At 38.4% G+C, this 27,426-nt stretch overlaps 3 protein-coding genes and 1 non-coding gene across 9 annotated transcripts in view; 3 read left to right on the top strand and 1 right to left on the bottom strand.

Moving 5' to 3' along the window:
• Positions 1-1,894: 1,894 nt before the first annotated feature.
• cxcl19 (chemokine (C-X-C motif) ligand 19) lies at positions 1,895-4,932 on the top strand. The gene is made up of 3 exons (XM_004079853.4): positions 1,895-2,049; positions 3,653-3,788; positions 4,210-4,932. The coding sequence occupies exons 1-3, from the start codon at positions 1,998-2,000 to the stop codon at positions 4,334-4,336; spliced, it is 315 nt and encodes a 104-aa protein (XP_004079901.1). The 5' UTR covers positions 1,895-1,997; the 3' UTR covers positions 4,337-4,932.
• Positions 4,933-8,203: 3,271 nt separating this feature from the next.
• trmt10b (tRNA methyltransferase 10B) lies at positions 8,204-11,345 on the bottom strand. The gene is made up of 8 exons (XM_004079854.5): positions 10,684-11,345; positions 9,983-10,091; positions 9,749-9,882; positions 9,470-9,622; positions 9,113-9,191; positions 8,842-8,909; positions 8,525-8,648; positions 8,204-8,424 (listed from the first exon to the last, which is right to left on the bottom strand). The coding sequence occupies exons 1-8, from the start codon at positions 10,810-10,812 to the stop codon at positions 8,276-8,278; spliced, it is 945 nt and encodes a 314-aa protein (XP_004079902.1). The 5' UTR covers positions 10,813-11,345; the 3' UTR covers positions 8,204-8,275.
• A 3,207-nt stretch (positions 11,346-14,552) lies between these two features.
• LOC111946355 (small nucleolar RNA U3) lies at positions 14,553-14,769 on the top strand. Its single transcript, XR_002872035.1, has one exon. It is a non-coding gene; the product is annotated as a small nucleolar RNA U3 (small nucleolar RNA).
• A 284-nt stretch (positions 14,770-15,053) lies between these two features.
• intu (inturned planar cell polarity protein) overlaps positions 15,054-27,426 on the top strand; it is a 21,755-nt gene continuing 9,382 nt past the window's right edge. For 3 of the 6 annotated variants that reach the window (XR_013650894.1, XM_023965812.2, XM_023965814.2), the window contains exons 1-6: positions 15,917-16,210; positions 17,131-17,717; positions 20,304-20,389; positions 23,184-23,399; positions 26,098-26,216; positions 27,129-27,218. Coding sequence is in view for 5 of the 6 variants with exons in the window: in XM_023965812.2 (XP_023821580.1) it covers positions 16,095-16,210; positions 17,131-17,717; positions 20,304-20,389; positions 23,184-23,399; positions 26,098-26,216; positions 27,129-27,218 (1,214 nt within the window). In the remaining variant the exon portion in view is untranslated. Of the gene's footprint in view, positions 15,469-15,916; positions 16,211-16,288; positions 16,362-17,130; positions 17,718-20,303; positions 20,390-23,183; positions 23,400-26,097; positions 26,217-27,128; positions 27,219-27,426 lie in introns of those variants that run through there. The other 3 variants (XM_078935895.1, XM_023965815.2, XM_023965813.2) reach the window with 3 other exon arrangements.

Genomic DNA, 27,426 nt, shown 5'->3' with positions numbered 1-27,426 from the left:
AACAACATCTGATCTGGGTTTGTGCTGTTGTTGTTTACAAATTTGGACTCCTACATTTGTGTTGTATTGAGAAAGAAAATGTCTGTCCTGATGGATTTTTAGAAAATTTTCAATTAGATTTTTCATTGAAAATCCAGGTTGCTCCATGAGAACCAAATCAAATAGATGTTAAACCCTAAAGTTTAGATACTGTGACCACTCTGGGCTCAGCACAATCAAGTGTTGCATGCCTGGGCACAACACTGCAAAGCACTGACACCGACTGCAGAACATGGTAGACTGACATGTCTATTTTTAAGACCCACTCCAATAAAAATGGTGTTTTTGGTGTTCTTGTGGCATTTTTCTGATGAAGGACATGTATAAAGAAAAGTAAGCTTTAAGTAGTATTTCTGAGTTTTTCTTCATTCAAATTGTTGGGAATTAGGATCAGGCAAAGTGATGCTCTTTGAAAAAGATTATAGTAGTGATATAGGTGCTACAATCAGCGGGCCACAAGCTCGCTACTCCGCTCCATTCTGATGCATCCACTTGTAGATCCATGTACCATCTCTGAGCTGCTGCAGCCTCATGTCCCCTCTCGTCCTCTTACATCAGCTGATCAGCTGCTTCTAAATTACTGAAATCAAAACTCAAACTTAGAGGGAACTGAGCTTTTACTGCAGCAGCTCCAAAACTCTGGAACGATCTTCCAATTTATGTTAGAGAGGCCACATCACTGCCTGTTTTTAAGTCTTCTCTTAAAACCCAATTTTTAAATTTGTCTTTTAATAGAGGTATAGAGAGGTTCCCTCTCTTTCTTTTATAGCACCATTACAATTTATTCTCTTTTATGTAATGTTTGTGATATGTTTTGTTTTAGCAATGTACAATTTCCTTGTACACTATTAATCTATTTTTATCTGAATATTTACATGTTTTATTCTCTGTTATTGAACAGCACTTTGCATCTATGGGCAATTTAGGTGCTTTTTAAATAAAGCTGATGGGAAGTGTAGAAGGCCTACCCCACACCAACAATCCTGCCAATAACTCAGAATTGAATTTCTTATGAACTACTGGTGCTCTGCAGAAACGATGTTCCAGTTTTGTTGTGTTTTATTATCTTGGCTTAAAATTAAATATTTATAATTAAAAGACCACTAAGAACGCTTCTATAATAGAACAAAAGATAACTGGAGTGGGACTTAAAAAGTTATAACATCTGGCATATGTTTTGCATCAATAAAAATGTGTCCACAAGCCCTTGTTTTCATTTATTGGTGAATTTGAAACGAACACCAAAACAACAGCGTCTGTGTCTTTATGGGCAATGTTAACGCTGACCTGGGAGAACCCTGATTATGTGAAACAAAGGTGTTCTAACAAGGCTCAGTATAGATTTGTGAGTTCGACCTTTGTTACTTTGGATGCAAGCAACTGCTAAATGCTGGAATATTTGAGTATGAAAATTTGCAAAGAAAAGTGTATAAAGAACACTGCAGTTCAAAATAATGACAGAATGTCAATGTTTTTACTGTCTACAATCCCCTTGGGACAAAAGTATTCCACATCATTACTAAAACCACAAGTAAACAACGACTGTTTGGAGAACTGCATCTGCTGATAATTTTGATCATTTTTCATGGTTTTGTGAGCTCACTAGCACTTTTACGAAGCAACAACATGCAGAACTGAAAGAGTTGTTGTCTGATTATCAAAACAACCTCATTCCCTCTGACATGTTTATGACACTGCTAACCGCAGGCTCACCAAATCTTAACCTCGACGGGGCCTCCAGTTGTTCCCTGAACCTTCAGTCTCATGACTGTCTTCTGCTGCACATGTGAACACAACACAGTGAAACCACACACGTGCACTGTTTTTCCTCAAATCTCCCACAGCCAATTTAACGATGACAAGCACATGATCACTGTACGTATAAAAACTGTAGAGCAAAGGCACATTGACAGTATCCACATATTTTTTCCTCTGTGACAAGGAGCCAACTGATCGCGATGAAGCTCTACAGTCTGCTTCTGCTTGGGACCCTGGTTGTCCTCATTGATGGTGAGCTAATCTCTTGTTGATCCTTTCAGCTGCACACTTCACTTAAGAAAACCACTGAAAATACCAATATTTTGTCTTTTTTTACCTGAGTTTTGGCCCAACATTTATCAGTTACAAGTTGACACAGCAGTAAAGAACTACGTAGAAAGCATGTGCTGAATTATTGTCTTTTCTGACTAAAAAATGCTGACTTTTCAGGAACAAGCCCCCTAATAAGCCATTTGTATTATTGAAACCCCCTAAAAGGCCTAAAGTGATCATGAACAAAGTAATTAATGTATAAAAAAACAATTTTGTACGACAAGAGCAACAACTTTCTGCAAGTTTCTGCTCATGAGAGTTGATCAGACTTTATTGAAAACACTTGGCTTATGTGTTGCTTTATTACACAACTCTGGAATGGATAAAACAGTTGTTTCTGTGAAACTGAAAGAACTTGACTTCTGATGAACAGGAAAATGACCTGAGGGAAAAGAGAGAAGTGCCAAGTTTTTTAACATTTCGTAAGTCTACTCAACCCTGACAAAACATGCTGGTAGAAAGTGCTAAAATCATTATTTAATTCATAAATTAGAACTTGTACAAAGAAGGAAGCTGGAGAGTTTAAAAGGTGATTCTGAATTCCAAATAAATTAAAGCAAAATGAATAATAATAGTAATAGTAATTTTGGCTGTTACCTCTTTAACAACTCCATCCCAAAAAAAAGGGTTTTTGTTTTTGTTGCAATGGATGAATAACATACATGATAAATGAATTTGAAAATTTGTTTGTCAAAATGTGCATTATAATTTGGTTGAGCAGGCAGTTAACCCTGTTTATACCATGGTCCACACTCGATGCTGAGTGTGGATTAAAAAGTGATCATGGACAGTGATATTGTACACATTAACCCTTGTGCTATCTTAGATGACCCCACCCTTACATTGACATGTTCTCCCTACCATGAAGAAGGTGGATAAAGGTGGATAGATTTCATGTAATCCATGGACACCAGTGAAGTTCACAAATCATTGAAGAAAAATGGTTCAGCGCACTGTCTAGTGGGTCTAGATGACCAAATCCCAATGTTAAAGTGATAGCACAAGGGTTACAAAGAAGTTCCGGTCACATAGCCCGAATGTTCTATATCATTGCGCTGGCTTCTTTAAAACAAACGTTTGCTTCATCATCTGGACAAAGACAAGCAGTAAGAGGTGAATTTTCTCTCTGAATAGAAGCTTTTTTAAACATATCATGCCAATCAGCATTTATATCACTTTCCTTTGCCACTGCAGTCAAGGTCAGTGCCAGCATTCTTGTTATTGGTCAGTGCCGATAACAAGAATAAACTACTAAAAATTTATTGAATATTTATTTCTTTTTTAAGAGACCATGGTATAAACGGGAAAATGCCCTTCGAAGTATCTATTGTCCGAAATGAACAGACTTCATGAGAGTAACGGTCCTCTGCTTAGCGTCGGACAGTTCAGGCTTCCATGTAGTCCATCAATTTCTACTTTGTGGGGTGTTAGCACAAGGATTAATACGAAGACAAGGGCAATAAACAGAATGTTAATATCAAACAATAATTAAGTGTTCTGATTAAAACTATGTGTATTGCAGGTATACCACCAATAAACAGGGACTATAACACACGTTGTCAATGTCTGAAAGTGGAGTCCAGGATTATTCCTCCTGACAGCCTGAAGAGCATCAAGCTGGTCACTGAGGGACCTCACTGTCCAGAGACTGAAGTCATGTAAGAGAACAACACACAAACTGCTCTGAATTGATCAACTGTCTGTTTAATTGTTGCTTTTATTATTTAACATCAGTTTTTTTTTTCTTTCCTTAATATTTTGCCAAGTTTTATGAAGATAGACTCCATCCCAAAGATTTTTTTTCGTTGTTGTTTTAGTCTAACACACCAAAACATCATTTGAATAAAGTAAATAAAAACTATTAGATGGTGTTGTAGTTTTGTTTTTTCATTGACATATTTAACCTCTAAATTTATTGTTATACAGTATTCTTTTTTTTAAATTAATTTAATGTTTAGCTTTTAAAAGACATTTTGTCAAAAAGCTGAATATTTTCCAGAAAGAAAAAAAAGGCATTGGGATTATCACTCTCTTAAAAGTCCATCTTTTACCTTAACTGCTGTAAATCCCTGGTTTTAGAGCGGGCCTGGTGACTGGGGAGAAGGTCTGCCTGAACCCACGGTCCGCCTGGGTGAAGAAGCTGGTCCAGTTTGTTCTGGAGAGGCAACTTAATCATCAGAAGGCACCTGCCAAAAACCAAGCTTGAAGAAAAAAAATCCTGCTTCAAAAGCTGAAGACCTGCAAACACGAGCCACTCCAGATTTAATCACTTGAATGGATAACTTTTAATTTGGATTTAATTGTTTTCTTTTTTTATTTTCTATTTTACAGTCTTGTACCTGTCTTTTTCGATTTTTTTTTACCACATGCAAATGTTTGACAGTTGTTTACATAAACTGTTAAAGAGCACAGAAAATGGGACTGATTTTCTAACACCTGTAAAACAAAACTCTAGAAGGAGTGCAAGTGTTTGAACAGAAAAATGCAAAGCTTTGGCACTGGGAATTTGTCTGTTAATTTTCTAAAAACAGACATTATTTGTAGCAAATATGTAGCATTAAAACACACTTAAACACTGTGCAATAGTTAAAATGAAACAGGAACTTAAATGGATCATGTCAGCTCAAGAAAATGAGATGAAGCATAAAGGAGATCGACCTTAAAGAAGTAAACATTTGTTGTTTGTTTTTGTTATTTTTTAAGTCAGTCTTGTATCTGTTTTTGAATGTGAATCTTTCTGTATCTCTGATAATGCTGTTGAAAATAAATTGAATGCTTATTAAATTCCAAGTAAAGCAGAAATGGTTTAGTTTTGTTTGTCTCTTTGGTCTTCTTTGGAACTGTTCACTTATGGCAGAAGGATGAAGTCAATGACCAATTTAAATGAACTAGTGAGGCCAAACCTTTGAAAGTAGTTCATATGTGAAAACCACAAACTCTCACTATAAAGTAGGTTGTTGATTTATTCTTTGATCTTTTATGTGTTTGGGTAGCATTGAGATTTTAGGAATGCTAACCCATGTGTAATGTTTAAAGGAGATAGCATTGAAGTACACATTTCAAAATGTGTTTTTTTTTAAGGGGAAATGTTTCATAAATGAGTTTAAAGGTTAACCAGTTTTGCCTTCCAGACAATAATTCCTGTGTTTTCAGTTAAGTGTTGATACATTTAGCAACAATATACATCTCAGATGTCTTTATTATTTTCTTTCTGTCTGCTGACCATAAACCTGATCCCTTCAAAGTGTTTGTAACGTTCTAAATACCGGTGCTGCTGTTTGAACTTGTCCTTTTGGAAAAGAATGTTTCATTGTTTCAAAACTGCTATTCAGTCATGTACTTCAGTGGGAAAGAAAGATCTGGAACTGTCAGTCACAAAGTTAAATGAGTTAAAGTCCCATTAGCTGTCACAAACCTGGGTGCGTGAAATGTGTTCTCTGAATTTGACCAATCCCCTGCAGGATCAGAGAGCTGCAAACACAGCCACACAGAACCATTTGGTGGTTTAACCCTTCCAATCCAACCCCTTAATGCTGAACATCAAGCAGGGAGGCATTGGTTCCCATTTTTAGACTCTTTTGTAGTCTTTGGCCTGGATTTGAACTCATGACGTTCCAGTCTCCCGCAAGGCCACTGAGTTGGTTTTGTTAACAAGTTGACGAGAACATGCTGAGGTCAATAGCATGACATGATAGAGTCCAAATTTAAACGGCTGCTTTGTACTACTATCAACCCTTGTGCTATCTTCCTGAACATTTTAAAACCTTTTTATTAATTTTTTTTTTTTAAAGCATGCAAGTTTGTTTCTGAAGACACCTAAACTCACCCTGTAACAGTCTAAAGAAACTGTTATGAATTAATTCACATTTGAAATCTCTCAATTTTAATTTTACACACTGAATGATTTTGTTTACATTTTTATGATTTTATTATGTCTTTAAAGTCCTACTCCAATCATCTTTTGATCTATTTTCAAAGTGTTTCCATTGCTCTTTAAAATCATGACTATGCCATTTAAATTCAATGCAATTCAAAAAATAAATTCAATGTTATTTGTATAGCCCTATTTTACAACAATTGTTATCTTAGCCTAGTCTGTTCAGTTTAGTTTAGCCATTACCTTTTGAATTCTATAACTTTGTGTTCATTATGATTTCATGTTTATTATCCAATTACTGGTGTGAAGCCCATTGAGACGACAATTGTTGGGGTTGCTTCATTCAGCCTAACATTGTCCTCCTGTTGGAGCCAAGTTTCTGTCACGGGTAGTAGACTAAGTTTGTTATCATTAATGAACTCATTGACTAAGAGGGATTTTGAGGAAATTGATCTAATTTTTAATAAACCACATTTACTTAAATAATAATTCTGCTAGTTGTTATTGAGAGTACTAGTATCTATTACTTTTAGGTTTCTGTTACTCACTCCTTTTACTTGCCTTTAGGCGCCAAAAATAAAGTTAGGAACTGGTCGACTATTCCTGCATGGGGAATTGTCTGGGCACCATCCTGCTAACCAGCATTTAAATGATGAAAAGCGGCTGGACATTTCATCACTGACTAAGTTCGGCAGGGGACCTGAGAAAACTTTTAGGCAAAATGTTTAAAAAAAATGTTAACTGTATCATTTCATAAGGTCATGGTTTCTGCAGACCGGCAGTAGTTCTTTAGAAATTCAAGCCTACCCACATTTCCCATTATCCTTTTGTTTACAGCCCCTCACAATCTCAGCCGTACATTACCAGCGTAACAAAAATGTCAAGCAAATTTGGAGCTATCCAGTTCTGAGCCACATACCAGCTCAGACGAGGAAAATGAAGATGTACATGGATCTGTTTGTATGCAAGTGGATGCATCGGAACAGAGCAGCGATTTCGTGGCCCACCCATTGCAGTTTCTACGTCACAACTACACGATTTTTCGAGCAGCATTTTTAATCTGCTCCTGATTCTCAGAAACACAATTTCAATCTTAATTTTCAGTTTAATCCTCCATACTCAGAAAAACACCACTTTCACCTGGGTGGGGTGTTAGTTGTGTCATTTCCCTTTTGGTTGAAGATGTTGTTCCCCATATCAGATAAAAGCATATTAAAGACTGAACTCTTTAAACAGGAGATGAGTAAACGTTGATTCTGACGTGCTAATGTTTCCACAAACAGAGCGTGTAAAACTATGGAAGAATGATGCAAGATTCTTTATTTGTCACAGCTTTCACTGGCGCATGAAATGATGTTACAGTTAAACCCAGACAAGAGGGGAAATGCACTTGCCCTGACAATGCACAGGGGAGGGGGAGGATAACAAGAATGCTGACACGAAAAGTGAAATCAGCGTCAAGTGTCACCTACCACACACACAGCTAATTTTCTGTTTCTGTAGAAGTGGAAATGCTGGTTGTATCTTGTACTGGTCTAACAGAGTTGTTGAGGGGAATGTTATGGTCAATTTTGAAGCAAATTCCCCTCAATTTGGGCAGAAAGTGAAAGTTCCATTAGTTGTCATGCAATTAGGTGTATGAAATTTACGAACAATTTCCTTAACTGGGGGAGCGGTCAGCTGCACACATTTTAGTGGTTTAACGCCAGCAATACAACCCATTCACGCCGAGTGTAAAGCAAGGAGGCACTGGCTTACATTTTTAGAGTATTTTGTATGACCTGGCCTAGAACTCATTTTGACCAGTCTCAGGGCGGTCATTCTCTCACAACGCCGCTGAGCTGGCACTTACTTGTTTTTAACGTTTTTATATTTAGGCTAAATAAAATATTTGGGTTTAAAGAAACTGACAGTCATTAAGCCACATTTCTGTCCTGAACTTAACAAAGCACCTTAGGAGAGTCTGGAAAATGTCTTTCCATCAGTCCGAACTCCCCAATACAATCTAAGACAATTCAACTGATAAAATGTGAAATAAAAAAGAATGTATAGTAAAAACAAAATTCCCTCTGAAAAATCAACTCTGGGACAAATTTCCAGCGGTGATTCCAAAATACTCGTCATAAAGACATACAGAGAAAGCGTGCGGTTTCTCTTCACAATGGCAGTTTGGGCTGTTTTTAAGTCTGCAGAAAAAAACAATATGAAGCATTTTTTTCCAGTATCTTTAATAGGAGATTTTGTCCAAAAACAAGAGCAACAAAAATATTATTGATTCTGATGCTGAGTCTTTGCAACAGCAGAGCGTGGAGGTGAACCGCCTGCTGATATCACGTAACCCTTTCCAGCCGGGAACCAAGCCTGCAAAGATTTAGTCCAGCTTCCGCTCTCAAAGAAAGTCAGCAGGATGTCAAAAACTGTGGCACAGAAAAAACACAGAGAATAATACAACTTTTTTAAAGGAAGGTAATATACCTGTTTTATATTAAATCCTTAACAAGATGAAAATAACTTTGCCTTGATTAATGGCCAAAATCTTGGAGTGAAAATTCTTGACATTGTCTTTCTTTATCATGTATTCATCGATAGGCAGCCTTGCTGTGCGGACGCTCAAATCTGAGGCTTTTGAGAGGCTCAACTTCTGTAACAAACATACAAAAGAAACAAAAGTTGAAAATGCAATTTCCTCGCACACATAAACCTGCTAAACTCAGAGCTACTGTGTTATATTTAATCGTGAATGTTTAAATGGGCAACCTATGAAAACACAAACAATTACAAAATTATTTACATTTTCTTGTCTCTTTTATTCTGTTGGAATTAATTCTCAATACCTTTTGAATACTCTCGTCCACAAGACCACCAAGAACGTAAACCTTGTCTGGATCCACCGTTTCCAAAGCTGCACACAGAAGAATTTATTTATTTATTAATTTATTTATTTATTCATTATAAACTGAATGTTTCTCAAATTCTTTTTACATTTTATTTAGGAGTAAAGATGATGCAGATGTTGTCAAATGACGCCCTCTGCTGGTTCATAAGTCACATTAGAAAAGTTGAACTCAGATCATAGTAATGACTAATACTGCACTGATGTGTCACCTTCTTCAGCATCTGGTGTGAGGTAGACCACACTTTCTGGAGAAAAAAGCTCCAAAACTCCTTTTTCTGTTATGTCCATCTGCAAGAAAAACACAAGGAAGAGAAAAGTAAATGATAAATGAAGCCTAAACTGAAAGAGCAGTGAACACTTTGCAATTTATATAGTAAAGATTTAATGCTAATGTGTAAAAAGCTAAAAAGAAAATGTGTCAATTGTTTTCCATGAAGTTTTTGGATCCGGTTTAAACCTTTCTAACTTTTCTGTGTGCTAAATTTACATTTCTATATGACAAATATTTTTGTGTTAATAAAACTTTGCTCAACACTTTTGGTTGAAAAAGTAAAAACGTGAATCACCATGTAGTTGAGGAACCCATCGTTCATGCGAATACACTCTCTGTAAAGCCGGCTGTCTTCTCCCAGGTCTGTGAGGAACACGTGAAATGGCCAAGTCGCCTTCTTGTTAGATCCGTACAGCCGCCTTAACTGACCAGCAAGCCGGCTTATCTCCTAACCAGGAAAGAAAAGAGATCAAATCATTCAGGCTTTAGGACAAACTCTTTCTTGATTTTAAAAAATGATTTCTGAAAATGCTGTTCAAGACACTTCTATACAGATTAATTGCCTGCAACCCACTTTGTCAGACATCCGATCAGTCATACTCAGATCGACGCAGAGTTTGAGTCCCGTACTCTGAGCATCAGCAAGACGTTCTTTAGTGATTGCCTTCCAGACTCGTTTACTAAGCCGAGGATCGTCTGTGCTCGACTCTACCGGAAAGAAACACAAACCATGCAGGCGGACAACGGTATTTATCTCCAGTGTCGAAATATGCTTAGCATTTTTCTTTTCTTCCACTGATCTTTATACCAGCATTATGCTCACGGCTGAGCTTCTTCCTTTGCTTCTCTTCTTTCCTCTTGCACTTTTTAGCAGCCAGCTGCCTCTCCCAGTGCCGCTGCTTCCTCAACACATTTCTCTTCGCATTAAAAGACAAAAAACAAAATTTTACTAGAAATCACAGTTCATCTCAGATCTTTATGAATGAATCTTTGCAATCCCTTAGCAAAAAGTAGTACAGTTGAATTTATTTTGAACAAGTACACCAAGTCTACTATAAACCATGCAATGAATAAAAAGTAACTAAAAAGTAAACTTTTAATGTAGACTAGGTATTCTTGTAGTACACTTAAAAAGACAACTTTTTGTTAAGGAGTGATAACACTTCTTTACCACAAACAAATAACACTTCTCATCCAGTGATACAAATGTATAATTTCTATAATTAATTAATCACATAAGGATTTTTTTTTAACCCAGACTAAAAAAAAGTAAATCTTAATTTATGCTTTGGTCCTAATTTCATTGTGGTTAAAAAAGAAATGACAGTTTTTTATAATCTCAATCTCGCAACATCGACGTTTTACAAGACACCGATCTGTCTTAACTTAAATCGTTAAGTAAATGATTTGATGGAAATTGGGAGTGCTATCTACTTAAGTGGACTTGAAAACACATGTTTGAGCTGCTGTACTGTAACACTGTTCTTTAAATCAAAGGTAAATACTTACTGAACACGCTGCGCTCTCTTTCCCTGCTCTTTTTTCCACGTTTGTTTCCACATCGATAAGAAGCAGATCGATGATCTCCGAGTCTCCAATGATCTGTTTTTCACGTCTATCAGATTCTACAGTTTCCATTTCACTAAGCTAAGTGGAGGCATACTCCAAGACAACCCTTTAAATGTAGATTTAAAGAAAATATGACATGTTTGTACTGTGTATGTAGAGCTTAACATATAATTGTGTTTGTTGGTAAAATAATCGTGGAACTTCAAAAATAAACTCTACAACAATAAAGACGTCGTTTAAAGATATATTATTTATGTCTCAGTAGTGGAAAAACTACGCCTTAAAAGTCCAAATAGAGAATTGTGAAGGCAGAAACTGATCAAAAACTAAATCGATCCAACACAGCCTGTTAGCCAATATTTCGTGTCCCTTTTAAATGACGCAATAGTTACCAGACCCAGAACAATGACCCCTACTGGTGGGTCCGACTAATGACAATTTTTATAGTTTAACTTTTTTCAACGATGTTTTCATTGAAATCATTTTAATGACTATTATAATTCATTATCCTATATTGTCAGTATATTTGCATAATATTGAGATTGAAGCTTTGTATTATAAAAAAAATCGTCAGGCTTTTTTTTCCCTACATGATCATTCCTCTTGACTCACCACAAGAGGACGCTGTAAGCTTTGGTCAGATCAGTTATATCGCGAGAGGAGACACGCCCGCTTGGGAAGCCTGGCCCAATGAGTTATATCACTAGAGGAGACATCACGTGATTCCTCATGGGAGGAGAGCACCGCCATCTTGGTGAGGTCAAGTCACTGCTGCAGTGCATGCATGTGAACTCATTTTTTGCAAAATGCCAGTTCATTGTGCAAGTTTCAACTGCCAAAATCAGAGTCCACAAAGGAGGAAGGCAGAACATTTCACAGGTAAGAACTATAATTTTTTCTTTCACTGCTGGAGGGGCTTTATTAATAGAACACATGTTGACATGCTTGATACTGCAGGGCTATTATCAACATGCTGCATGATGTACGTATAATTTGCTGTCGACATAAATATAAACTTTATTTAGTTAAACCTGTACACGGTATACTAGGACTAGGCTTATATAGTTATATAGATTTATACATTTCTGACTAAGTGACTGAACTTTTCTTGCAGGTTCCCAATGGATTCAGACTTAAGGAAAAAGTGGGCCTCAGCAATAAAAAGAGCTAACCCAGATGGATCACTGTGGTTACCAACTAGCAATACAGTCTGGCTATGTTCAAAAGATATTGGGGAAACAGATTTTGATAAGACTGGCCAGACTGTTTGCTTGAAACCCGACACCATACCATCTATGTTACACAAACTGATCACTCACATGAATCAGTGGGGAAATCAATTGTTTTTCTTTTGTTTTTTGTTTCTTTTTAAAGGGGAAAATCTTTTTTGACTTTTGGACTTATTGTTGACTTATTATTATCATTTATTATTATTGACCTATCATTGATTTATTGTTATCATTTAATATTATTATTGACTTACTATTGATTTATCATTATTATTTATTATTGATTCATCATTATTATTTATTATTGACTTATTTATATATTGTTATTTTGTATTATTATTGACTTATTATTGATTTATTATCATTTAATATTATTATTGACTTATTATTTTTATATTGTTATTATTTATTATTAATATCAACGTATTGTTGGGCTTTTCTAAATAATTTAAATTACAAGTCAAAGAAGTCTAAAACTTTGAAATGTTTAAATATTATTTTCAAAAATTCTTTGTAATTTTTATTTATTTACAAGAAGTTCTGCAACAATGCATTTTGTTTGTACAGCAACAAATGATGTATGTATATATATATAAATTATATACATATATTATATATTTATTTATATGTATTAGTATATATAAATATGAATATATATAAATTATATAAAAGCTACTTAGATGCCACCAAAGGCTATAGAAGTCATTGTCATGTGGGCGTCGTTGACCTCACCAAGATGGCGTCCCGCTCCGCCACCATCGGCCAGGCTTCTAAAGCGGGCGTGTCTCCTCTAGTGATATAACTCGTTGGCCTGGCCGACGGTGGCAGAGCGTGACGCCATCTTGGTGAGGTCGTGGGCGCCCACATGAAAATGCTTTCCATGGCCTTTGGTAGCATCTAAGTAGCTTTTATATAATTTATGTATATTTATATTTATATATATTTATACATATATATACATATATAATATATATGTACTTAATTTATATATATATATATATATATATATATATATATATATATATATATATATATATATACATCATTTGATGTTGTTAAATAAGAGAAACAGGCAGCCTTAAAAGCTCAAACTTTAATGAAAAATGCATAGTTGCAGGACTTCTTACAAATAAAAAAAAATGTAACAAAGAATTTTTAAAAATTCTTTTTAAACATGTAAAAGTTTTAGACCTCTTTGAATTTAAATTCTACGAAAGGAACGAAAATAGTCTGTTATTAGAATTAGAATGTTGAAAACGCCAAAAAGTGCTCCTCCTCAGATGGAAGCATCACACAAACGTAGAGATCTTGTCTTCCATGGAGGAAGAAAGGATTGAAGTGGACAGCTGCCTACAGGGATACCGATGGCTTCACCGGGCTGCAGAGATCCTGCAAACCACCCATCAATAAATAAAACATTAACAAAATCGGATTTCAAACAAATGAGCTTCCAAACATTTGGAACGTTATCAATTAACATTCAGCTCACCTGTTCAATTAAGTTTAGTCGGTCTGCTCTTTTCTCTTTTCTTTCTGTCTTCTTTTTTCTTCTTTTCTTTTTTCTCATAAATTTACGATTTAATATCTCGTATTTTTCCTTTTTTTTTTTTTGGTGGCCCTAAAACTCTGTCTGATTTTGGCAGTTGAAACCAATGAACTGGCATTTTGCAAAAAATGTGTTCACGTGCATGCACTGCAGCAGTGACTTGACCTCACCAAGTTGGAGGTGCTCTTCTCCCATGAGGAACCACGTGATGACTCCTCTTTAGCAAATGCAATCGTTTTTTTACTTCAATAAATTATATAGTGCGCTATTCCACAAACTACGCTTCAGAATGAAGTGCACAAATTCAACATTTGAATTCACACGGTTCTTACTGTCATTCACTCCTCTAGTTATAAAAATCTATAAATTCCATCCATTCTTCTTATGAATGAAATCGAATGAGGAACAGAAAAAGGAATGTTAGATATATATTAATTGAATAAGGATAAGATAGCTTATGGGTGATGTCTTCCTGGATGTACGAACCAGGTAGGAACAATAATTCATTATCTTCGTATGGCGGCGGAAGTCATTCATCGACACACACGTCAAATTCAGGCTTCAAAATTTTATTGTAAAACATTTCAAATGTGTTCGTGTGAGTCAGTTTCATTCTTTCTTGTACTATGTTTTAGAATACATTTTCAGCTTAACTCTAAAATGTATATTTTGTGGTGATTTGTTCATTTTCAGGCTACAAAAACACGTTTTATGCTTCGCTTGTTTTTAGCATGATGGTCAAACATGCTCTCACACGGGATCATACCAACCAATCGGAGTTGTATAGGAGGAGCTATCTAACGCATGGCATCATGGGTAAATCAAATAAAAATAACTTAAAAGGTTATCTTTAAAGGGTTGCGAACCAATATAACCCTTTCCTGTAGTCATTAACAGTAGGTTGGTTGGTATAAAGTATAAAATTATGGCTTACCGTGTTGTTGTAAACTAAGGTAATTACTGCGCATGACAGAACCATAACGGAGACACCATGCTTAGAAGTACTAGTACCATGTTGCTGCATCTGGAAAGTTAAGACTATACTTTCAGGGATCATTTCTATAGTGCATAACTTGAGAAATGTGTTTCTAAAGTGATTGGTCTCGCTAACCACGATGAAGAGTTAGTGATGCTTCACCCTGAGCGCGAAGCGTACTTCAGTCAGTGAGTTTCTCACAAGACTGTCGTTATTGATGACCGTTCACTGCTTACCTAGGTTAGCAGCGATGGGTGAAGTATGTGCCGAGTGGTTACCAATGTGTCCAAAGTAAATTAATAGGGACTAGAATGTACACTATCATAATACACAGCGTCCGCAACTATACTGATGAGCAAGCGATGACGTTGCTAAACTCCTCTCTGATGATGCGAGCACATGCGTTGGAGAACTTGTACTGTGATTCACGGGCTACATTTAGACCTAATAATGTCAAATTAAAGGTCCAGTTTGATCATTTAGACATCCCAAATTAGTGTAAAAGCTGTTGAAACAATTAACGAGAGTTAGAGTATGTTTATGTGGCGGCTGTTTCTATCTCCTGCCAGCAGCAGAAATGAGCGTGAAATTCCGCCCCGCTGCCTGGGGAAATACTTAAAGGGATGAGGATTTTTTTAAAGGAGCGCGTTTGGGATTAACTTTTCCTTTCACGGGCTTTGATATTCAACCATCAAGATCTCGACTGACGTAGGAATCGAGGGGATTCCGTGTCGCCCGCTATAGCAATCATGCAGCCAGAAACGGAGTAAGTCGTCCGGACTATTTGACATGTGCTGCTATTTTTTAAGAAACTCAAACTGCCCCTTTAATTACTGATCAGCCAATGATGCAGTAGAGTCGGATAGACTCTGACAAATAATGAAACAAATGATGTTCAACCTTTCGATAGATGGATGTTCATTTTCTAAGAATTTGGAGGATTTCGACTCTATTCGCAGCGTCCTTCTGCACAGGTGAGCCAAACGGTAACATTAACTTTTACACGACCACGTGCGGTTTTGCATACGGGTATGTTTAAAGGCAAACTAGTCTTTACCAAATTTATCAGAAATGTCTAGGGGGGTTAAAAACAGGTCAACCGAGAAGTGGAGAAGCTAGGACAGTAATATAAACTATAAAATGAAATAAAAATTGTATAACATTTAAGAAGAGAGGAAGGCGCATGCGTGCACAAATCAAAACAGAAATAGTCAATTTTAAAGTACTCGTTTATTTGGTGCGCAATGTTGGATTTGTGACGTCTAACTGCTGACGATTTTAAGACCCCATTAAGAAAATATCCGGTAATATATTTGATCTACGTAACATTTGAAAAGACAAATCATTTTATTTTGTGAAGCACACACCTCAAGTTAAACCTCATTCTAGCGAGAAAAGTTGGCTTCTGTGTTGTCAGGGGCAACTGCCCAATCCACCAATTAGATTCTGGGGTAGATATCACGTGACCCTCCGTGAGCGGTCCCCCCCCCCCCCATCCAAACAAAATGGCGAGTGGTCGTTGCAGCCAGATGTAGTTGAAATTAACTACGTTTCGGCGTTCCTTTGATGTTATCCTTAAAAGGAAAATATTATGAAATAAATGGCTAATTGTAGTGCAGATATACCTCAAACGAGGACGGATAAGGACGAAGTTAGGCATCAGAACAAGAGCGGCAGTGACTCCACATCAAGTTTCAGCGACTCTGACTCCAGCAAGTAAGAAAACGACGAGGATTGTTCTAGTTATGTAGAGATAAAAGACCTGCGTTTCTAACCTGTTATTCTACACTGTAGACGTCTCTGTCAAACGTGCTTTAATACACAAAACGACCTAAATGAAAAGGCAAGGATATATAATTCAACAAATGTAAGTGGTTCTGTAACCTACGAACCTTTCTGAATAATTATGCCTAACCAGAACACCAAGCGACGAAAATGGACTATTTGTGACTATTATTATTCTATAGAGTTTTTATTTATATGTATATAATATAACTATTCTGCTGAAGGACCCACTTTAGTGAAAATTGTGTTTTTAATATGTTCTTGTGGCATTTTTCCCTTGATGGGGGACACATTAAGAAAATTCAACTCAAAGTTGCATTTCTGTGTGTTTCCTTTTTTCAAATCATTGTGAATCAGAAAGCAGACGAAAAAATGCCGTTTAAAACAGAGCATATTTGTTAATACACTCGGCGGCCACAAGCTCCCTGCTCCGCCCCATTCTGTTGCAGACAAATAAATCCATGGATTTCTTTGTTTTCCTCGTCTGAGCTGGTATCTGTCTCAAAATTGGACGGCTGGGTAGCTCCTTGCCATTTTTGTTGTACCGGTAATGTTTTACTTTAGCATTGTGAGGGGCAGTAAGCTAGCGGGAGAGCATGTAAACAGAGAGCTCTCATCCACATGGAGGGGAAGGGGGCGAGGTTACTCCATGCCAAAGGTCCCGCCGACTACTCAGAGATCAATTTCTACGAACTACAGAACGTATGTCCTAGAAAACAACTCAGGTTCTTTGATTTTGGCTAAAACTGGCGTGATCATAATTACAAGACCACTGGGAATGCTTTTAAAATTGATCAAAAGATTATCCAAGTTTGACTTTAATATGCTTTCTAATATCCAAACTTCTGCAGTGAGCTGGAACCAGAATGGCTTGACAACATTCAAAAGAATGGGGAACTTTTCTACCTGGAGCTTAGTGAAGGCGAGGAGGAGGCGGCTCTGGCCCAGGCCACAGCAAATCCCTGCATGTCCACCAACCACGTTCGCTTCAGCGAAAAGGAAGCAGAGATCATCACGGTGCACAACAAGCAGCCACACAGCTCACACACCAAAGCTGCTCCCACACTTAAAAGGTTAGCCAGAATCTTGAGGAGGAAATCCCGGCGCTCTCGGCACAGGGAGCCGCACAGTGGAAGCAGAGACACTTCATCGCCACCAGCTTCCATTTTAAAAAACCAGACAGGTCAGCGTCAGGGTGAGGGAGCTCATCAGCAGCTGAAGGAAGTGTGTGTCTACCTCAATCCCAAACGCCTAGCAGGTTCCTCCCCCCTTCTGAGTGACAGAGGAAGCCTGCTGGAGGCGCTGCTGGGAGTGGTACATCACCCCACATGGAGCACAGGACAGACAGACCCTGAAGTGCTCAGGCAGGAGGAAAGACTGACTGTTCATGGATTGGTACCAAACAGTCCAGCAACAAAATGTGGCCGAATCTTTATTGGTAAGACCTTAATTTCAGCCATTTTCAATGTAATCGCCATCATAACTTTGTCTGTTAACTGTTTTTAGAGCAATCTTTTTTAAGAGCTGTGTTCCTTGGCTACCCAAAAACATTCTTAATAACCTCAACCATTAATTTTAAGGATTACACCTATCAAGAAGGTAACAGGTAAAACACCTCATCTCATACCAAGATTTAAGGTTTTGTTTTGTGCAATTTCTATAAGTTAGAATGAACCAGAAAGGATTTACATCTCTGTTTACCTTTCTGAAGCCACAGATACACTAGGCAGGTGACGCGCATTCAAGGATGCACTAAACGCAGGTTTTTGAATGCGTATAAAGCCCAGTGTTCACATTGGACTAGCATTGAGGGGCTTCTTCTTTTTCTACTGTTCACAAGCGCATGTTCACAATCTACAGCTGGAAGAGGCTTGAAGCAAAATTTCGAAACGGTGCAAAACTGGCAAATCTTGCTCCAGGCTTTTTCTTTCACAACTCTATCCCGATATATGAAATACTTGGTGTGATATCATCCCAGCCGAGCACAAACCACAATTATTCATTTCTCCTCCATGATCAATTTAAAACGGTTGGCACTTCCGTGACTTAAAGGGCCTATACCATACAAAATCATTTTTTTTAGCTTTTAATTGTATTATAATGCTGATTCTTCATGAAAACAAACCCCAAAGTGGTATTTCTAAAACCATCGCTCTGAGCACCAGCCCCTCCCAACCCACGAAAACGAGCGAGTTCACCATGAGCTGATGTAGACAGGTGAGAACAGCCCCTTCCAGGAAGAATCGGTTCTCACAAGCTGACGTATACAGGTGAGAACAGCCCCTTCCAGGAAGAATCTGCACTGCCAGCACCACCCTCAGGCTAACAAACACACACTATCTCCGCGGAGTAGGCGTGATTGGCTAAACCTTTTCATTTTATATGCACAATGTGTACATCATCTTTGCAACAGTTTGGATGTTTTATTTCGTAGACAAGATACAGTATCGCTGTAGAGGCCAACTCTAGGTTGACGTCATGAAATGGGCAGCACCCACAGAGAGAAAGCCAGCGCCTTAGAAAGTTGTCTTACTCCTAGGTAGGAAAAGACCTCAGGCAAAGAACTAATATTTAATTAAATATGTTTTCTTTTGTGTGCCAAAGGTAATCTATTATCATATACATTGATATTCTTTAAAATAAAAGGCTTACCAATAGCATGGTATAGACCTTTTAAAGGGCACATCATCCATATGTTACTACCAAAATCAATTGATCCAAGTTTGACCTGGTTTACCTTTCAACACGTGTTCAATGGCCACGTGTTTTTTATATAATGCCTGAAAATGGTTGTAAAAACTTGTGTGGCTATGCATGATGATGCGGATTTTGAACACGGAAGCCCAGAACACGCATGGTCGCTTGAATGTGCATTGCCAAGGGTGGTGTGAACATAGCTTAAGACAAGGAGTAAATGAACGTTTATCCATCCATTCATCCAATTGCGCAAGTTCTCCCACTTAAAAAGATGATAGAGGCCTGTAATTTTCATTATAGGTAGACCTCAACTATGAGAGACAAAATGAGAAGAAAAAAAATCCAGAAAATCACATGGTTTTATTTTTAAATAATTTATTTGAAAATTATGGTGGAAAATAAGTATTTGATCACCTACAAACAAGCAAGATCTCTGGCTCTCATAGACCTGTAACTTCTTCTATAAGAGGATCCTCTATCTTCCACTCATTACCTGTATTAATGGCTCCTGTTTGAACTTGTTATCTATAAAAAAGACACCTGTACACAACCTCAGTCACATTTCAAACTCCACTATGGCCAAAAGGCAAAGAGCTGTCTAAGGACACCAGAAACAAAATTGTTGTCTTGCACCAGGCTGGGATGACTGAATCTGTGATAAGTAAGCAGCTTGATGTGAAGAAATCCACTGTGGGAACAATTATTAGGAAATGTTAGACACCACTGAGGATCTCCCTCTGATCTGCAAAATTGGTGGCTGACTAAATACTTTTTTGCCTCACTGTATTTGTTTTAGAAAATGCAACTGGACCTGTACTTATGTAATCATTTCAACAACATGCAAACACATACTCAAACCCCCTGCTGTTAATACAACGTCCTAGTCATTGTTACGCAGACAGACAGAAAGTATCAGAGAAGAAAAATGATGCATTTGATTTGTAGTTGAAATGACCACAACAATGTGTAAAGTGTACTTATTACTTAAGAACTGAATGAGATTGATTGATGTTAGGGCAGTAAATCTTTTCAAAACTTTTGGCCTCCATATATCACCATAGTCTGTCTACAAGGTGAAAAATGCATGCAATTGAAGAGAATTATACTTTATGACTGGTGCAACCTCTGCAAAAGCTCAACCACCTTTATATTTTTTATCTTAATGTTAAGATGAGAAGTACCTGGCTTTATTAACAGTTTTTAAAGCATTTACTTTGAATCTTTGTTATTGACTATGGCTTTAAAAACTGCGTTGAATTTGTGTTTCTTTGGTTTATATTCCCTTATTTTACTGAATGATCATCCATTTCTTGCATCGGATGCTCAGGTGACGTTCTTGTCGCTGTGGATGACGTTGATGTGACCCCAGAGAACATCGAGAGGGTTTTGTCCTGCATCCCAGGACCAGCACAGGTCAGTCTCGTACCTAAACTACAGAAGTACACTTGTTTTTTCATTGTTTTTCACGTGTCCTCCAGGTTCTAATTCTGACTCCATTGTTCATATAAATTGCTTTAAAATACTTTTGGGTCTTCTGGTAGATGGTAGTGTCTTGAATGAAAGCAGGGACTGTCACTGGTCCAAAGAAGAAAACCACCCATTACCGAGTTATGATCCTTTGATCCAGCAGGGATTTAAAAAAAAATCCAGACCTCCAAAAAGTAGGAATTTGAAAATGACAGAGTGCATGCAGTGCTGGTGGAGAGCATGGCAGACAAACTTGGCTGCGACTCTCATTTTGTGCCACGGGAAGCTGCGGGTTTGGAAACTCAGTTAATTTTAAGATTATAAGTCAGAAGCAAAATTACCCTGTAGGGTAAAAAGGAGTTTTTTTGGGGGGGGCACAACTGGGAAGTCAGGGGAGATTCTTTGATGTAGGGCGAAGTTTTCTGCGTGCAGTCAGCCCCTTTGGAACCCAGAAAGTAATTATTATTTTTGAAAAAACAGTTTGAAAGGATTAAAGCCAGTCAAAAGTGGTCTTTACTAACCCCAGACACGAAGAACAGGGTCTCCTCTCTGCGTACGTCCATCCCTGAATGGGTGGTAAATGAGTGATTTCAGCAGGCTGGAATACTAGAGTGCTCTCCATCCTAACCACATTTCTATTATTTATGATGAGAGAAAGTGCTGCAATCTGCCCACTCGGCCTCTTTATCCAGAGATGTCCCCCGTTTGGCCTCTTCTTCTTTAAACGTTTTCAAAACGCACATTTAGCTTTATCTGGCATAGAATGTAAATCCTAAAAAAATGAAAATACAATATGGATAAATCTGTGGCAAACTATTACTATCACAGCATGGCTTGGAGCCCAAGCATAGCAACTCGCCAGAAAGGCTGCAATGGAGGCTTCTGGGAAGGATCGTGCTCAGAAGCTACATGAACGCCGTCTTTTACTTTTTGGACTTGAAAGCACCACAGAACTGCAGGCACAAACTGATCCCTGGCTTTTTTAAAATTTCTTTTGTCCTTCAGTCCTGCTCCGGCGTAAGTAGAAGAACAGGAAGAGGATCTACTGAGATTTGGGAGGTTTGAGCTGTAGGAGTCAGCCCTGCAGGCTGTTCTGTTCTGTTCTTCAGGTGCATCTCACTGAGACAACATTTCCTTAGATGCTAATCACACACCAGAGTTTAAGTGTAAAACCCCAAAGAAAGGATTTAAATCCTTCCAATCTTAAAACACCCACCCCAATGAAAATCATGTTTTTGGTGTTTTTAACATGTTCTTGTGGCATTTTTTTTTCATGATAGAGGACAGATATTAAGAAAATTAAGCTTAAAATTGCATTTCAGAATATTTATTTATTCAAATTGTTATGGATGAGAAGCAGATGCAAAAATCAAGTTGGAAAAAGCTTGTAGGTGTGACGTAGAAGCTGCTATGGCAAGCCACAAGCTCCCTGCTCTGCTCCATTCCAATGCATCCACTTGTCTACAAATGGATCCATGTACATCTTTGTTTTCTTCATCCGGGCTGGTATCTGGTTCAAAATTGCACAGCTGGATGGCTCCAATATTGCTGTCAGAGGATGCAAACAGATGGGTGTTGGAAAATGGGGGCGAGCTTACTCAGCACCAACTTAGACGTGAATTTCTGATGTACTTCTGCTGCTTTGCAGATGCTGTGTCCTAGAAAATGAATAGCATAATCATAATTAAAAGACCACTGGGAGCACTTTTACAATATATCAAAAAGATGATTGGAGTGGGACGTTTATGCGATATTTTTAACAGGACAACATAGAAAAAGACAATAAATAAATTACAAGAAGCTATAGTACTTTTTTGTTGTTTTTTTCAGTGTAAACCAATCAGCCACAACCGTAAAACCATTTGCTGAATGTTGTTCTCCAAAAACAGCTTGGATTTGAAAGGGCTTGACAGGAGTCCACGGTGGTTTTTGGCAAGATTCTCTGGGCTCTGTGGGCTTCCTTCATTCAAGCCTCATAACCCGTTTTCCCGGTGATTTCAAACAGATGTCTCAAACCCCTGTGTTAACATACTGCTCCTTCTTGAGTTTGATGCTCCTACATCCACAACAGCACAGCTCCATAGCTGACTCTGACAGGTGGCTTTCTTTAAATGTGATGAGGTTTTTTGTGCTCGTCGTTTGGGTTTTTCTCCACCAAGTATGCAAAGAATGAGAATTATTTTTGTTTTATCGCTTTGTCTCTGTAGCTGCTTTTAACTGTATTCTTATTTTAGATCGAACATAGAAAACCATCCATTTTTTTCACAGGACAGTCTACTTTTATTTCACTGTGCATCCATGTGTGTCGGTTATAATTTCACTCGAGACAGAGTTCTCTCCAATCCTAATTTTCTCAGTTACATTTTTTGAAAATAGAACAGAATGGAAAGTAGAACTTGTGCATGAATGACAGACCCTATCTGCTGTCCTGAGTGGTTTTTTTTTTGTGGGTTTGCAGTGGTCTGGTTTTCATTTTGCCGAGCACACAGCCACATATTCCAGCTCTTTGTCATGCTGCGGTTCGGTCTAGATGACTGTATCACTTTCTCTGTCCCTCTTTTCCCCCCTTTAGGACGAGTGGTGTGTGAATGCAAATGTAGTGGGTCTTTAGACAGGCAGCTTCATCAATGTTTCTTTTAATAATTTTTCCACACCTTCTTAATATTGTAGGTCATGTAATCCTTCATTCTTTCACTTTTCTTCTTCTTTTTTTCTTGTCTTTCTCCCCACCCCCCTGCAGGTGAGGCTGACGTTGGAAACCGTAGCTCTAAAGGACAGGGACGAGGCCAGGGGCACTTCATCCACTCAGAGGATAAAGGCTTCTCCACCGGTCAGCCAGCTGGTGCGCCTGCTGTGGGGGGAGGACACGGCTGAACTGCAAATGTCACTGGGACACATCCCACACGTTGTCATGTACCTGTCACTTAAACTGGACTCATCGTCGCTGCAGGAAGAGGTCAGTAAGCAGCTAAAGGAACTGTCAAAAGGTCTGATATCCACCTGGGGAGGAGGGGGGGGGGGTAACAGGAAAAGAAGCTGCTTGGCCATTGAGTGTGTAAAAGATCTGGACTGAGTGACTCCTTCCCCCTCACGTTCCATACAGGAAGTACCCGCTGGCTCCAAGAAGCCAAAATACCATGGACTTCTATAGAGAAATAAACAGCTTTTACTCAGTCATTCTTTTTCTTAGAATAATCATTCTTGATCTGTGACCTTTTTGTTAACATGTTCTAGCTCATTCTAATGTTTTAAATGATGTTTTTTTCTCTAATGTAAGGTATTCAAGTTATCAAGTGATGCCTCAATAAAAGTAGGTGGTGCCCGCTGGCCCCCACATCGAATGTTTAATATGTTTGATTGACACATTCTCCCAAGCCCACCTTCAAGTGGAATGGGTGTGGCTTTCCAACAAGCTCACGCCTAACTGGCGAGAGCGTTGCCGTAGAAACGTTGATCAGACCAATCACTACTGATTGACGTCTGTTTCCAACATGGCGGCATCCATATCGCCAAAAAATGACAACTGAATTGACTTCATTTGGTGGGAGCTGGAAGTAAACTGTTTTCTATGGATGATGTCATGGTCACTCAGTCCAGTTCGCATATACAGTCCAATTCTTTTGTATATAATAGATGTTTATTATTCATTTTGGACTTAAAGCTATAATGGAACATCCCTTTTAGCTGAGAAACTCTTTTTTTCTCACTGGCACAATTTATTTTAAGCAACAAAAACAAAATGTCTTTTACATATCAGCTTGAAACATTAAAACCTGGCATTTTTGGCCTCTTGTTTTTTGTCATTATGAAAAAAAAATCGATTTTATACCTTTTTACCCACATAATCTTGTTTGTGTCTGCGGTTTCCAACTGAAACTGTTATTACTTCCAGTGCTTGACCGATGTTTGTTACGTATCTGTATCTTTACATCCCTACTTTCTGAGCATCCTGAGCTGGTCTGACTGAGCTGAACAGAAAAAGCCAGCAGTAGCAAAGTACATGAAATAATAAAGCTGTCTCATCCATTGCTCCATTAAATCACATGGTAAGTCCAAAGTGACCGTTTTCAGAGTGGTTCAGGCTAAAGACCTTTCAGCTGAACTCATGTATGAATGATCTGGTGTTTTTACAGGCATCCTGGTGAGTTTCACTTAATTAAAAAATCCCATCCAACACACAAAAGTCTTCTGTTTGTGATTGTAATGTACCGGTATTTGGTTTAAAAAACTGTTTAATCCTATTTGACCAGCTCTTTCAAATATTTTTGTCGGTGTATCCAGATGATTTAGTGCGAAGAACTACAGTTGCGGGAAACTTCAGGAGCAAGAGGTTTTCTAAATCTTCAGAAAACTGCTGTTGGCTGCAGTCAAATCCCATGGGGAGCAGGTGAAGCACATCTAAAGCTCTTAAAACCTGTCAAAAAAGATCCGTTACCACGATGGTGTGAACCAGGTTCTGTCCCGACATAATCTCTTTGTGTGCGGCAGCAGTTAGGGAGTCTTTAAACATAAAACATTTCCTTTTCTTAATGGGAGCCATTTGCGAGGCGGTGTTGTAAATCCTCTGGAAGAGGACGCAGCTCACTTGTAGCGGAGCGTTGCAGAGGAAAGCAAGCTGCAGTTGTTTGCTGACTGACACCCCCGACACTGTAATCATGCGTCTGTGTGGACGGCTAATTTCAGGTTGAGGGTTGTACTTCACTGTTCTGCAGATCCTAACTGTGTTTGTGCCTGCCAGTTTTTTTTTTTTTTACTCCTTCTTGGATGAAATAGGAGTGAAGATGGAGAGCAGGGTTTGTGTGGAGCCACATCAGCCAGTGGTTGATTTTCTAAACGCAGGAATCCTCTGGACTCTTGACTTCTTAGTCCTTTGATTGCAGGGTTGTAGAAAGTGGAGAGGCCTGGCTGTGGTATTTCTGACTTCTGCTGTTGCAGGGATTTGTTGACGTGAGCTTTCTTTCCTTTTTTTCTGAGTTTTTTTCTTTGCCAGTCTGTATAATCAAGACAGATGAAGTGCTCTTCTCACACTTCAGCAACTCCCAATGCCACTCGCCCTCACTCTGACTGGGTTGTCTAGGCCTTTAGTCTGGTTGCCAAGGCTATTAGAAGCAGTTCATTCAAGGTTTCCAAATCCTTTCACCCTGCACTCCATCATCCCCCTCATTCTGGAAAAGTTCAGAGTGCAGGGAGAATGCCAAACTTCATAAGAAAGGCGCTACATTTGCCCAAAGTGTTAAAAAAAATCCGCTTTTTTTTAATTAAAAAATGCAATAAAACTAGTGTGAAGTTCACTAAAAACACTCATGTAAAATACATTTAAAGAAAACAGTTACTTTTTTGTGCATTTCTTTAAATGTCACATTTGTCTCAGGACACTTTCTTGAAACTCTGCCATCTCTTGCAGTGCAAAGCTTTTTGTTCAGTCCATCTGAAGTGTCAGAGCAAACCACATTTTTAGGATGACACATCCACTGGCTCATGGATCCATTATTCTTGTGTGTCTTTAACATCAACTTGTGGCTCCTGCAGCCTCTAAACTCAGTTATTTCACATCTTTTTCAGTTGTGAGGTTGACCAAAAGTGTCGATGGAAAACCTGGGCTATGATTTCGCAAAAACGTAGCAGCGCTTCAACCGTGCTTTTGTCGTCCACAGGAAGAAATCTTGTATCAGTATCCCGTCTCTGAGGCATCCAGTCAGCTAAAGGGTGTGAGGGGCATCTTCCTCACTCTGTCGGACATGCTGGAGAACGTCACAGGAGGGCGCATAACCAGGTCGGAAGCATTATTTTTCAGTACATTAAAATGAAAATGGTGTTTTTATATTGAAGCTTAAAACTGCCTTTTTTTGTGTTTCTTTATTTCAAATCAGTAGCAGACAAAAAAAGATTCTGTTAAAAAAAGAACTTATTTGTGACATAGAAAATACGCTGGGTGGGCCACAAGCTCCATGCTCCACTTCACAGGGAGAGGGAATGTGGGTGGGGTTGCTCCACGCCAACGGGGTCCGCCCACTACTTACGAGCCTATTTCTAATGTACTGCCGCTCTGCAGAAAACGACATAGGTTTTTTGATTTTGCCTTAAAATGGCATAATCATCATTGAGAGACCACTGGGAACACTTTTAGAATAGACCTAAAGGGGATCGGAGTGGAATTTTAACCCGAACTAAACCCAAACATGAAACTAATGTGTGTTCCCTAATTTTGAACTCCTTTCAGGTCATTCATTCATTCATTCATTCATTCATTTTCTAATCGGTTTGTTCTTTTTCGGGGTCACGGGGCTGCTGGAGCCTATCCTGGCCACTTGCGGGCGAAGGCAGGGGCACCCTGGACAGGTCGCCAGTCTGTCACAGGGCCACAATCACTCCCCCATGCATAGTCACATTCACACCTATAGGAGAATTTACAGTAACCAATTAACCTATGAGAGACTTCCCTTTCAGTTGGAAAGTCTTATTTTTTTCTTATAAATTCTAGAAATATGAATTAACCAGATGTTTTTAGAATTTGAGAGGAAAAAAGACTTGTGCTCATATATTATTTTTATCCTTTCCTGAACTCTTGAGTTTTTTTTCCCAATTTGCAGTTGAAAAACATAGCAGTTCATTTGTGCTCACATCGATGCCGACTCTGCCGCTCACTTTGTCAGCTGACTTTGGCATGTCTTATTTCCCGTCTCAGTTCTTCTCTGCTGCTGGGGAAACATCTGGTTCACGTCGGCTACTGGAAGGAGAACAACAACTTGCTCGTCCTTGGTCTTCCTGCTGAGAGGTAGAGGGAGGCAGCAACAAACACATCCTTTATATTTTGAAAGGTTCAGCTCTCTGAGGGGGGAAGTGTCTCCAAACATTTTTTTTCTGAGAAGAGACGATTTGACAGCCCAATCTGCAAAAACAATCAGAGAAAGACCATCCGTTCTCTTCCCTCCTCATCATGAAGGCCTCTTTGAAGTGCACATGCCTCCAAAATGATTTTGTGA

This window comes from Oryzias latipes, chromosome 18 (assembly GCF_053564925.1).
Source record: "Oryzias latipes strain Hd-rR chromosome 18, Olatipes_Hd-rR_3.1".
Lineage (NCBI taxonomy): Eukaryota > Metazoa > Chordata > Actinopteri > Beloniformes > Adrianichthyidae > Oryzias > Oryzias latipes.
Note: the sequence above shows the minus strand (reverse complement) of the source record. Positions and strands in the feature narration are given on the sequence as shown.

What these genes read in the sequence shown, in the direction of transcription:
- trmt10b (XM_004079854.5), bottom strand. Translation starts at nt 10,812, where the DNA reads ATGGAAACTGTAGAATCTGATAGACGTGAAAAACAGATCATTGGAGAC. An exon ending in CTGATCGGATGTCTGACAAA is followed by an intron (nt 9,623 to 9,748) that starts GTGGGTTGCAGG and finishes TTTCCTGGTTAG; the next exon opens with GAGATAAGCCGGCTTGCTGG. An exon ending in TGGACGAGAGTATTCAAAAG is followed by an intron (nt 8,649 to 8,841) that starts GTATTGAGAATT and finishes TGTTTGTTACAG; the next exon opens with AAGTTGAGCCTCTCAAAAGC.
- cxcl19 (XM_004079853.4), top strand. Translation starts at nt 1,998, where the DNA reads ATGAAGCTCTACAGTCTGCTTCTGCTTGGGACCCTGGTTGTCCTCATT. An exon ending in CCTGGTTGTCCTCATTGATG is followed by an intron (nt 2,050 to 3,652) that starts GTGAGCTAATCT and finishes TGTGTATTGCAG; the next exon opens with GTATACCACCAATAAACAGG. An exon ending in TGTCCAGAGACTGAAGTCAT is followed by an intron (nt 3,789 to 4,209) that starts GTAAGAGAACAA and finishes CCCTGGTTTTAG; the next exon opens with AGCGGGCCTGGTGACTGGGG.